The sequence below is a fragment of the Crotalus tigris genome, unplaced genomic scaffold (genome assembly GCF_016545835.1).
Source record: "Crotalus tigris isolate CLP2741 ecotype Arizona unplaced genomic scaffold, ASM1654583v1 scf7180000024340.7048381, whole genome shotgun sequence".
NCBI classification, from domain to species: Eukaryota; Metazoa; Chordata; class Lepidosauria; order Squamata; family Viperidae; genus Crotalus; species Crotalus tigris.
Genome location: NW_024100510.1, coordinates 6,094,900 through 6,106,941, shown reverse-complemented (window position 1 = coordinate 6,106,941; position 12,042 = coordinate 6,094,900). Strand labels below are relative to the sequence as shown.

Here is a 12,042-nt window from a genome sequence, read left to right as displayed (position 1 = left end):
ATTGCCTTGGTGCCCTGGGTTGTGTAACCTTAGGAGGCAGTCTGTCCGGGTGCAACCAGTCAAGTTTAGTAATCAGTTTGCACCCCCAGCGAAGTTCAGCTGGGCTTTTCCCAGTAGAAGTTGAAGGTATGGTGCGGTACGCAAGAAGAAAGTCTGCCAACCTGTGGTGCCAGTCCCCATAGGTCAGTTTGTTTAAAGCATCCTTGGTGATGCGGACCATCCGTTCAGCCATACCGTTGGTGGAACGGTGGAAAGGTGCAGAGGTGGCATGACGAATCATGTTGGCCTGTAAGAAAGCTTGGAATTCGGAAGAAGTGAATTGAGGGCCATTGTCAGACACCAACACATCCGGAAGCCCATGTGTAGCAAAAATCCTCCTCAGTACTTGAATGGTCTTGGCAGCAGTGGTTGAAGAGACAGGTACAACCTCAAGCCATTTTGAATAGCTATCAACCAGGACCAAGAAGAATTGACCCTGAAAGGACCCAGCGTAATTGATGTGCACCCTAGACCAAGGTGACTGTGTTTCCTCCTCTATGCACAGGAGCCTGGGGCATTTCTGGGCGTGAGCGCTGACAAAGGTGGCAAGCGTGCACCTTAGCCTCAATTTCCTTGTGTAACCCAGGCCACCACAAATGGCTGCGCGCAAGCGGCTTCATTCTTACAATGCCAGGATGACCCTCGTGAAGGGAACCTAAGACTCTAAACCTCATTGAGGTAGGAATGACAACTCTGCTGCCCCACAACAGGCAACCCTGAAAAATGGATAACTCATGTTTCTTAAGCCAGAAACTCTGAAACTCAGTACCTGGACAACTTTCTGGCCATCCAGACATAACCCAGGATAAGACACGAGAGAGTGTGAGATCTGTGGCTGATTCAGCAGCCACATCCCTGGCATTTAAAGGTGACTCAGGCAGCGCCTGAATGGAAAGGATATTGATGCAGGGACAGGATCAGCCTCCACTACTTGTAAGGATAATCTACTGAGGCCATCAGCATGGCCCATTTCTTTGCCAGGTTTGTGAACTAAAGAAAAATCATAGGCTGACAGAAAGATTGACTATCTCAGCATCCTGGAAGAGATGATATGGGGGGTTTGTTTGTATGTAGTAAACAACCCCAACAAAGGCTTATGGTCAGTGTAGACCGTGAAATGTCTGCCATATAAAAAATCATGGATTTTTTTAATTCCAGCAACAATAGCTAAGGCCTCCCTGTCTATCTGGGCGTAGTTTTGCTCAGCAGAAGACAAGGTTCTGGAGTAATACGCAACAGGAACCTGAGTTCCACCAGGTCTAAGGTGGCTAAGTACTGCTCCACCCCATAAGGGGAGGCATCACAAGCGATGCACACAGGGAGAGTTTCATTAAAATGTGCAAGCACATTATTAGATGTGAGTAAGGCCTTAACCTCATTGAAGCTTGCTTCATGTGCTTGTGACCACTGCCACACTGCCTGTTTGTCCAGAAGCCTATGAAGTGGTTCAGCTACATTAGCCTTGTTAGGAATGAATGAATTATAGAAATTCAAGAGACCCAGAAAAGCTTGTAGTTCAGCTTTGGACTTAGGCCTAGGAGCTTGCATGATAGCTTTTAATTTGGACTCAGCAGGATGAATCCCATTGGCATCAATTTTGAATCCCAGAAAATCTGTAGAAGGCACCCCAATTTTATATTTGTCTTTTTTAAGCTTGAGGCCTGTTTTCCGGAACCGCAGCAGGACACCCCTCAATCTCTTGGCTAAATTTTGAGTGGAATCTCCAGCAATTAAGACATCATCAAAATAGGGGCAAATCCCTGGTATACCCCTCAAGGTATTTTCCATTACGCTTTGGAAAATTCCAGGAGCCACATTTACTCCAAATTGTAGTCTTTTAACTTTGAATGCCCCCCTGTGTGTTACAATAGTTTGTGCTACAGCAGCAGCTTCATCAACAGATAACTGTTGATAAGCCTGTGCTAAATCTAGCTTTGCAAAAACATGCCCCCCCTTAAGGGAAGCCAGAATATGGCTGACTACAGGTACAGGATAGGAATGTTGTTGCAATGCCTTGTTTAGAGTGCATTTGTAATCTGCACAGATGTGAATGTCCCCATTAGCCTTAAGAGGTGTGACTATGGGAGTTTCCCAAGGACTGGAGTCAACAGGTTCTAAGACTCCTTGCTGAATCAATTTGTCCAATTAAGCATCAATTTTTCCTTTTAAAGCAAAAGGTACTCTCCTTGCCTTTACTCTGATAGGAGTGACAGTAGGGTCCAATTTTAAGGAAACTGGGGGCCCTTTGTATGTACCCAGCTTTAGGCTGAAGACATCTGCAAATTCTTTGCAGACTTCTTGTAGACCTACTGTTTGCAAGCTATTGAGCCCTGTAACTTGTATTCCCAAGGCCTCAAACCAATCGAGTCCTATGAGACTCGTGCGCTCACCCCCAACTATCAATACATCTAATGGACCTTCAAAATCCTTATATTGTACGTTAAGGGTAGCCTCCCCCTTAACACACACTTTGGAGTTTTGAAAGTCTGTTAGAACTATATTGGATGGCCTAAGCTTGGCCTGGAACCCACTGCTAGAGCAAATCTTTCTGAATGTGTGAATGGAAATAATTGAAAGTGCAGACCTAGTGTCTACTTCCATGACCAATGGAACTCCTTGCAACTTCACTTTAAGTGACAGTTTCTTTTTGAGTGGCTTGTGTGTGCCTGTCCTATAAATGCTTCTTCGTGAAGCACAGAAACCCACCCTGTTTTGGCTGGGGACCCTGGTACCTTTCAGGCACAATTCTTCTCGGGGTTGTACCTTCTGACAGCCCAGACACACAGCTGCTATGTGGCCTTGCTTCCCACATGCTCTACAGATTGCAGAACGAAACCTGCAGTCGGTCCTCTTGTGGCGACCTCCACACCCGAAGCACTTGGGTACAGCTGAAGACTTTTCTTTGCCTTCCTTCTGCTTCCTTTCTTTGGCTGGGTAGAGATGATTCACCTCGTCTTCAGGATCCTCTTCCGAGCTCTCCTGGACTCCCTCATGGTGCACAGAAACAGCTTCTGGAGTACTTCTGATAGGCCTCATATTCTTGATTGCCCCACCTTCTGCCTCTTCTGCAGTAACCTCTCTCAAGGCATCTTGGAACGATCTGTCTTCCTTTGCAAAAAGTCTCTGCTGCAAGTCTCTGTTTCTAAGCCCACATACAAATCTGTCTCTCAGCCTTTCTTCTAAGTCTTTAAACTCACAAGGCTTAGCTGCTCTTCTCAAAGCTGCAATGTAGTCTTTAGCTGATTCACCAGCCGATTGATCCCTCTGTTCAAAAGTACGTCTCCATGCAATAACAGACAACTTGGGCTGAAAATGTTCTTTTAGTAATTTTTTTAAATCTGTGTAGGTAACAGATTCAAGAGGCGCAGGGGCTGCTAAATTTTCAGCAATTTCAAATGCATCTTGACCACAAACACAGAGCAAAGTAGCAGCCTTTAAGCCATCTTTTCTTACTTGGTTTACTTTCAAGTAGTTTTTTACTCTGGCCACATAAGACTCCCATCTTTCTGGGTGCATGACATCAAATTCAGAGAGCCTTCCTATCTTTGCCATTTTCTCTTTTGTAAGGAAAGGGTCGATCAGCCAGCTTACCTCCAACAATGCTGTATTGGCAGGCAGGTGCTGAATTTAACGCCATCTTCCTAGCTGTTCTCTGGACTCCTGGGTAAGCTTACAATTCTTTTAATTGATTGTAAGGCATCCCATCCTCGTCTCCAGTTGTTGAGTTCTCAGCTTAATGGTAATAAATCACAGAGCATCTCGTAGTGTTAAGAAGCCTTTATTGTTGTTTCTTCAGCTCCGTTTTAGCTCTGAGGCATGCAGGCCTCTCTGCTTCTCTTAAGAACTCTTCCCTGGACCAAATGGCAACATTTAGCGCGCTCTGCTCCTTGCGCATGCGCGCAAAGCCGGCGCCAGCCAGTCTGGTCCCAGGCAGCTTGCAACTGCCCGGGACCATTGCAACGTCCCGAGCCTGCCTTTGCAGGCTCAGGACACAACAGTTTTGTTTCCATTTTTATTTGTTTTGCACTTTTAAATATAATCATGTTTTCATTTTAATCTTCACTCTAGCATAATGTATTTTAAATATGTATATATATTTTCCCTTATTTTTCCTTTTATATTAGCAAATTAATAAGAAATAAAATCAGGGAAAATTTGCCCTTCACACCCTAGTATGAGGCAAGTGAAGTGACTTTCTATTAAGAATATTGCATTTCAGTTGTGATTAGACTTTGATGCCTCTCCATGAGCTTCAATTTAAATTTCATTCTTTCTCTGAGCTGAAAGGGTAAACTGAGAGTCACTCATTAGTTCATCTCTTCTCTGAATGGAAATATTCTTAAAAGAAGGAGAAAGAAGAGGAAAAAGTGATCACACAGGAGAGAACAGATTAATATCCTGAGATATGCAGCACAAACTTATTTGGCTTCATGACCTTATCTTCTAATAGGGGAGATGAAATATTTCTGAATCTACGCAAGCAAATTATGAACTCCACAAAAGATAACACTTTTAAAATTACCACTAATGATATTTTCTGTATCCTTATTATAGTTCTGTCATATATGAATTTGTTCTCTGTATATTTGTGGCGTTTCCTCCTGTATGAATTTGCTTTGTTCCTGTAATATGTGACAAAGTTCCTTTATGTTTTAGCACCAATTCTCCAAAGATTTATTTTTATTTTTGATTTTATTGAGCAATTTGGAGACCACATGACTCCTGGTTGTTCTAGGTTGTTTACAGTTTAAAAAGAACAGGACAAAAAGAAAAAAAAAAGATTCTCAAATGGCCTGAGGACCTAGAAAATCCAAAACCTATCTAACTAGGCTCCAACCTTAACCTATCACAAAGTCTAGGTTTTTTGGACGTCATCAGAGTGCCAGCGATTTGGATCTCCGGGTGATACCTTTCCAGAGGGCAGGCATCAGTTCCAAGAAGGCACGCTTCCCATAGTGCCACTAGATGCCTTTAATTGGTGGACCCAAAGTGTGCCCTCTTGCCTAATCACACCAGCAGTTGAATTGCACTCAGAAGCAACTAGTCCAATGACTAGGCTCACATGGGTAAAATGAGGCATGTAAATCACTTTCTATAATCCATAATCTATCATCTTTTTAGTGGCCTACAGATTACAGTACTCTATCTGTAAAGTAAATAATGTATGAATGACTCTCTGAAGGGCCTTGATCCAAGAATCTCAGTTAATGAGTACTCTATCACTTAAAATATAGAATTTATGCATTATCTCCCATTTGAAGCAAAATTCAAAAAAGGAATCATCTTGTTAGATAATATCATTTTTGTTTTCCCAGGAAAGGTCCAAAAAGAAATTGCAAAAGAGATTGGTGATGCCCAGCCAAGGACAGACCACCAAGCCCAAATGCCTTACACTAATGCTGTGATTCATGAAATTCAAAGGTTTGGTGATATTGTTCCAAGCAATTTGCCACATGCAACCACCATGGATGTAACTTTCAAAGGCTTTTTCATCCCCAAGGTGATCAGTCTAAAATTAATGCATTATGTAAGATCTAGGCTTTCATGTACAGTGTGGTGGGAAAAAAACAGTCCTTAAACGAATGGAATTGGCTAAATTAAGGTATAAGGCCACAGACTGCTATTGTATTAGAACAATTTCCATAGATGCCTCTCTAATTGTCTATGGGAGATGTTTTTCTTTGGCATCTGGCATTCCCAAACTGCCCCACCTCTTGATTTATGAGAGATGCTTTTCTCCTTTGTTTTATTCTTTTATTTCTCTCTCTCTCTTACCTTATTGCATAAGCGTTGATTATTGGTTTTGAGCCTTGCATTTTGATTCTACAATTTTAAGGTAAAATGTTTCAATATAGTAAAATACAGGTTATTTTTTATTCTTATTTTTTATTTTAAAAAAATGTATATAGCTATCTACTTGCTCATGGTGACTTTAGGCAGCTTACAACCAATAGAAATATAATAGAGAAAAAATAAAAATTAAATTAAATTTTTAAAAAAACAATGATGCCACCAACCCACCCCAGCAAAAAACACACAATTAAATAAGCCATTTGATGGGCTCCCTCACACTCTGGGTTGCCCAGGCCCAGTGGCTTAACTACATCTTCAGGCCCTTCAGAATAGTTTTAGATTGGGGGCCAGTATAATTTCTGGAGGGGTTCCAGAGAGAGGGAGCCACCACAGAGAAGACCCTTTTTCTGGGTCCTGCCAGTGTACCTCCTTAAGAGATGGGACCCACAATATTCCTTGCCTCCCCACTCTAGTAGGTTGGAAGGATGTAACCAGCAAGAGATACTCCCTCAGATAACCTGGTCCCAAGCAAATTGCAACCAATGCAGCTCCTGCAGCAGAGGTGACACATGTGCACATTGAGGTCTGCATAAAACTATGTGGCCCACTGCATTTTGGATTAACTGGAGCTTCAAGGATAGGTCCATATAGAGCACATTGCAATAGTCAAGACGGGAGGTGACTAGGGCATGAGTGACCATAATGACTTAGCTTATGCCCCCTAGGGCACGAGTGACCAAAGATGACTTAGGGATTGTTGGTCCAGGAAGGGGCATAAGCTAAGTCATCTTTGAGTAGGATGACTTAAGAAAAAGCCCCAGATTACACACTGGGTCTGTTTGTGGCAGTGCCACCCCATCTAAGACCAAAGATGGAAATTTTCCATGGACCAAAAAACCCCACACCCAGAGCCATTCAGTCTTGCCAGAGTTCAGTTTTAACTCATTGCTCCCCATTCAGCTCCTGAGGGAGGTCATGGGATTGTTGGGCCCTGGATAACGTGGTCCCACAGAAGTCATGGTTTCAATAAAATCCCAGGCTACCTCCAACCCCATCCCCAGGGATGGCAGGTAGAAGCCCCCCAGAATTAAAAATCTTGAGAATTCCACCACAGTAAGGTCCAGGAACCCAGATAGAGTAGCTGCCATGCAGGCTTCTGGTTTTACGCAGTACCACAAGTAGCCAAGGGATCATGGGTTCCCTACGCCGATTCTTCTCTGTTTGGGGACCCTAAATGGGCCAAAAGTCACCCCAAAGAGGTGGCAAAGAAGGAAGGAATGCCAGCAGACTATGGAGACATGGCAGTTTATCCAGTCGGTCAGGAAAAGTCCTCCAGAAACCAACAGAAGAAAGGATAGCGTCACTCCAGAGTCAGGAGGAACTGGGTAAGAATGTTGATTCTTTCTCTTCTACCTGATTGATCTCCTGGAAAAAAACACCCCAAGAAAACAAAAATCCTCCAAAATTGAGAGGAGGGGGATTTTTGCTCCACCCTCCCATAAATGGAAGTGGCAAATTAAATTTATATGGGGGAATGAAACATATTGAAATGAAATAAAAATAAGACTTAAATTTGGATAAGTGTGAAATTGGTGGAAATAGTTAAGATTTTCCTGGCAAAAGATTATTAATGAAAATAAAAGGAAATTGCCTGTTTTGAAAATTGAAAAATAAACTGGTGCTGATATCTAGTGATGGATGAAAATATATATGGCTGAACTAAACACAGGGATTGGCAAGTCTAAGAAAAGATAACTTATTATTGTGACCTTCAACACTTTAACTAAACAAAGAACAGTCATAATAAAGAAAAGAAAACATTTTGGGCTATCTATAAAGCGAGAATTATAAAACTAAAAAAATGATCTTCTTGGATTATAAATACTTATTGAGCTGTGACTTTAAAGCTGTTTGCAGAGAAAGGAAAACTTTGATTTTTGGCTATCATGGAACATCAGAGATCTGCAGAAAAAACATATCAAGAAAAGACAAATACTTTCCAGGGGGAAATGTATATTATGTTACAACTAATACAAATCACAATGATTTCAAATCACGAGAAAATCAAAAATAATTTCGAAAATTTAAATGAACATATCCTGAATTTAACTTCACAGCAAACAAACTTTCAGAAAACAACAAAAGAGAGTGATCAAGTAAAGCAGATAACTGAGCATGAACCAGAGGAAAGAGGCTTAAAGATGAAATTTAACAATGGATGAAACTATGATTTAACCCAGGTGGAGAAAAACCTGCAGGAAAAGACCATTTATGTTTCAAGATTGCAAAATAAGTCTAAGGACAAGAAATATAGGAGAACATGAGAATTGGAGAGACAAAAAATGATAAGAGAAACTATGAGAGAAAGAAAGAAGAGCCACAGCCCTCGCCCAGCCCTGTGGTCTAGACTAGTGCCATACTCAATAACCCACTGGGCACATTACTGAGAGGGGAAGACCTCCCGGCTCCTAAACCTGCTCATCAGAAAAGGCTGGAGGCAACTGGGAGCAGCTAGAAAGACTGGTTGAGCACAGAAAGGCAGTCAAAACCAGGGCAGAAAGGAGAGAGATAAATAAGGAGCAAATTAAGAAAAGAAAGGATAGCAAAGAATTTTTAGGCAGAGAGCAGAAAGCTAAAAGCAAATTCCTTTGTGAAGAAGAAAGCAGCCCTTCCCTTCATTAAATAGCCCTATTCCAACACTTAACTTCAATATAAACTGCATTTTTTTTCTTCTAAAACCAAAGGGCCTACTACCACATACTTATCTAAACCAAAATAGCAAGGCAGAAAAACAAGCACAAACAGACAGAAAAAACAACAGAAAAATAGGCATAATTATCCAGAACAGAGAAGCTAGAAATAAGGCTAACAGCAAAGCACATCCACCAACCAAAAAGAGGGACTTTCAAAAAACATACTTATGGAACAGATGACTGACACTATTGTGCTATGCAATATTCGCTCATGCCCAAAGAACACCCAAATTATACATGTATTAGATTCAAACTATGTGAACTGCTACAGTAAGAAGTAAGGCACTTAGAGGCAACTCTAGCCAAACCCCAATGTACAAAAGAAAGCTTTACCCAAACAGAACCAATTAACGAACAAATAATTCCCAGAGGATTTGACCCTACTGATAAACCCTCAGAGGAAGACAAATGGAGGTATGTCACACAAAGAAGGAAACACAATACCGAAAGAAAGAAGCAGCATACAACTAACAAGCCCCTTCTGCCCAATCCAACACAACCATAAGCAGCCCCACTAAAACTGAGCAATTGTTTTCTCCCCCTAGATAGAAACACGCAGACCCACAACCTTCCCCTCAAAAAAAACATGCAGATACTTAGCAAGGAAATAACTTCAAATATCCCTTAAAAAGTCACATCAACAAACAAACCAGAGATAAACAGACAAGCACCCCAGACAGCAGCCCTCCCCCCAAAAGAAGGCAAGTGATGGTAATAGGAGATTTTATCCTCAAAGGAATGGAATCATCCATCTGCAGATGGGACATACAATCCAGGGTGGCATGTTGTCTCCCTGAAGCAAAAATCAAAAATGTGGCTGAGAACCTAACCAAAATAATTAGGCCTACAGATTACTACTCCTTCCTCCTCCTCTGTATTGGGATGAATAATACAACAAACAATCTGAGTACAATAGTGAGAAACTACATACAACTGGGCAATAAAGTTAAGAAGCTAGGAGCACAAGTAGTGTTCTCATTACTACTCCCAATAAAAGGCCAACACCCATTGAGGGAAAGATGAATTGACTAAAGGGTTGATGTTGCCAAGAAAACTTTGGTTTCCTGATCATGGACTGCATTTCCTTCTCATAGGACTCTTGGCAAGGGATGGGCTGCACCTCATGAAAACGGGAAAATGTACTTGGAAAAAGACTGGCCCAACTCATCAGGAGAGCTTTAAACTAAAACTGAGGAGAAGGGTGACCAATCTTCAAAATTTCTAGAACCCAAAACCAATCATAAATCCCAAGAAAACAAATCAAACAATGAGGTGGGCAAAGATGAGAAAAAAGAAAAATTCAAACAACATTCAGGAGATGCAAGAAACATATCCACGGACAGGCATAAAAGCCTTAAATGCTTATATACAAATATTCAAAGCTTGGGGAACAAACAGGGCGAACTAGAAGAAGAGTACATGACGGAGGGTATGACACAGTTGACATTACAGAAACCTGGTGGGACGAAACCCATGAATGGAATGTACTGATGCATGGATACAACTTTTTCAACAGAAACAGGTCTACAAAAAGAGGAAGGGGAGTTGCACTATATGTAAGAGAACACTACATATCTACAGAAACGCACATGATCAAAGATAAAATCTCTCCAGAATATATATAAGTCAATATAAAAGAGAAAAAAAATTGACATTACCATAGGTGTATATTACAGACCACTCAACCAATCAGAAGAAATAGATGGACTCTTTGCCAACCAGTTAACAAACGTATGTAGGAAGCATACCACAATAGTAATGGGTGACTTCAACTATCCAGATATCAACTGGGAGACAAACTCTGCAGCAAGTGGGAGATCAAATAGATTCCTAATCAACCTAGCTGACAACTTTGTCATCCAAAAGGTGGAGGAGGGAACTAGACTTAAAGCCATACTGGACTTAATTCTTATTAATAGAGAAGAAGTGATAGAGAGAATTGAAGTTACCAGAACCTTGGGCGAAAATGACCATGTCATACTGAAATTTTTTTATTATTATTATTATTTATTTTGCGGTCACAAACCAAAATGCAAGTGCAACAAAAGAAAACACAAGAAAAATATAATCACAAACAGTTAACACCAGAAGCCATGGCTAAAGGGAATTACATTTAATATAACAAAAACACTAGCAACAGAAAACAGTCCAACCAGGGTCTTAAACATCAAAAGAGCTGACTTTAACAAACTCAGAGAGAACCTAGGAAAGATCCCATGGATGAAAATCCTAAAAAGGGAAACAACCCAAGAAGCATGGGAAACCCTGAAAAATGCGATCATAAAAGCCAAGTCCAGCACAATACCATTGAAAAAGAAAAACAAGAAATAGAAGAAGAAACCAGCATGGCTGCACAAAAATCTCTCTGTCAAACTGAAAGACAAAAAGGACAAATACAAAAAATGGAAAGAGAGTCACATAACTAAGGCCAATTATCAGCAGACAGCCAGAATATGCAAAAATGAAGTTAGGAAAGCAAAGGCTCAGCATGAACAAAGACTTGCAACAGAAATCAATAATAATAATAATAATAATAATAATAATAATAATAATAATAATAATAATAATAAGAAGAAGAAGAAGAAGAAGAAGAAGAAGAAGAAGAAGAAGAAGAAGAAGAAGAAGAAGAAGAAGAAGAAGAAGAAGAAGAAGAAGAAGAAGAAGAAGAAGAAGAAGAAGAAGAAGAAGAAGAAGAAGAAGAAGAAGAAGAAGAAGAAGAAGAAGAAGAAGAAAGATGCTATCATTTTTTTGGGAAAAATACATTAATTGGACAAAAAAGATGAATGATCTGAAATTAAATCTGAATAGTCTATAAGACAGGTAATTACAATAAGATAAGGGGTCCTCTAAAGCATATAATACCCTATGTAATATTCCTCTGAAACTAAATGAAAAGAAAGGATGTGGGTTACAGGTTGCTCTTTTAATAGGCAATATTAGTATCAACAGGTACTAATGGACTAATGGAGTAGTTTTTTTTCCTCCAGTCAATTGTGTCTGATTCTCAGAGAGTACCTGAACAAGCCCCTGCAGTTCTCTTGACAAGATTTTTCAGAAGTGTTTTGCCATTGCCTGGCCCAAAGTCACCCATCTGGTTTTGTGCCTAAGGCAGGACTAGAACTCAGGACAAGACTCCCACTTTCTAACCTGATGCCTTTAACACTACACCAAATTGGCTTTTAGTGAAGTAAAAGGACAATGATAATGCCACTGCCGTATCAGTTGCAGTATTTGAAAATACAGTTCTTATTTTGGTTGCTAAATACAAGATTCCCCCAAAAAACTTTTAATTATCTTTGTTCAAAGTCAACTTCCAATTAGGCATTTACCTATTTGTAATTAGATGGCTACCTTTAAAGACTTGCTCACCAAAGGTTTCCAGAGCAATGATTCTATCCCCCCTGTGTGTGATGGAAAGGAATGAAGTAGATTTAGAATACAGAGAGAAATGTAAAAA

At 40.5% G+C, this 12,042-nt stretch overlaps 1 protein-coding gene across 2 annotated transcripts in view; it reads left to right on the top strand.

Annotated features, from left to right (window-relative positions):
- The window catches only part of LOC120300349 (cytochrome P450 2K1-like), a 57,110-nt gene that overhangs the window by 37,548 nt on the left and 7,520 nt on the right, over nt 1-12,042 (top strand). For both annotated transcript variants that reach the window (XM_039326224.1, XM_039326223.1), the window contains exon 7: nt 5,355-5,539. In XM_039326224.1, coding sequence (XP_039182158.1) covers nt 5,355-5,539 — 185 coding nt within the window. The remainder of the gene's footprint in view (nt 1-5,354; nt 5,540-12,042) is intronic.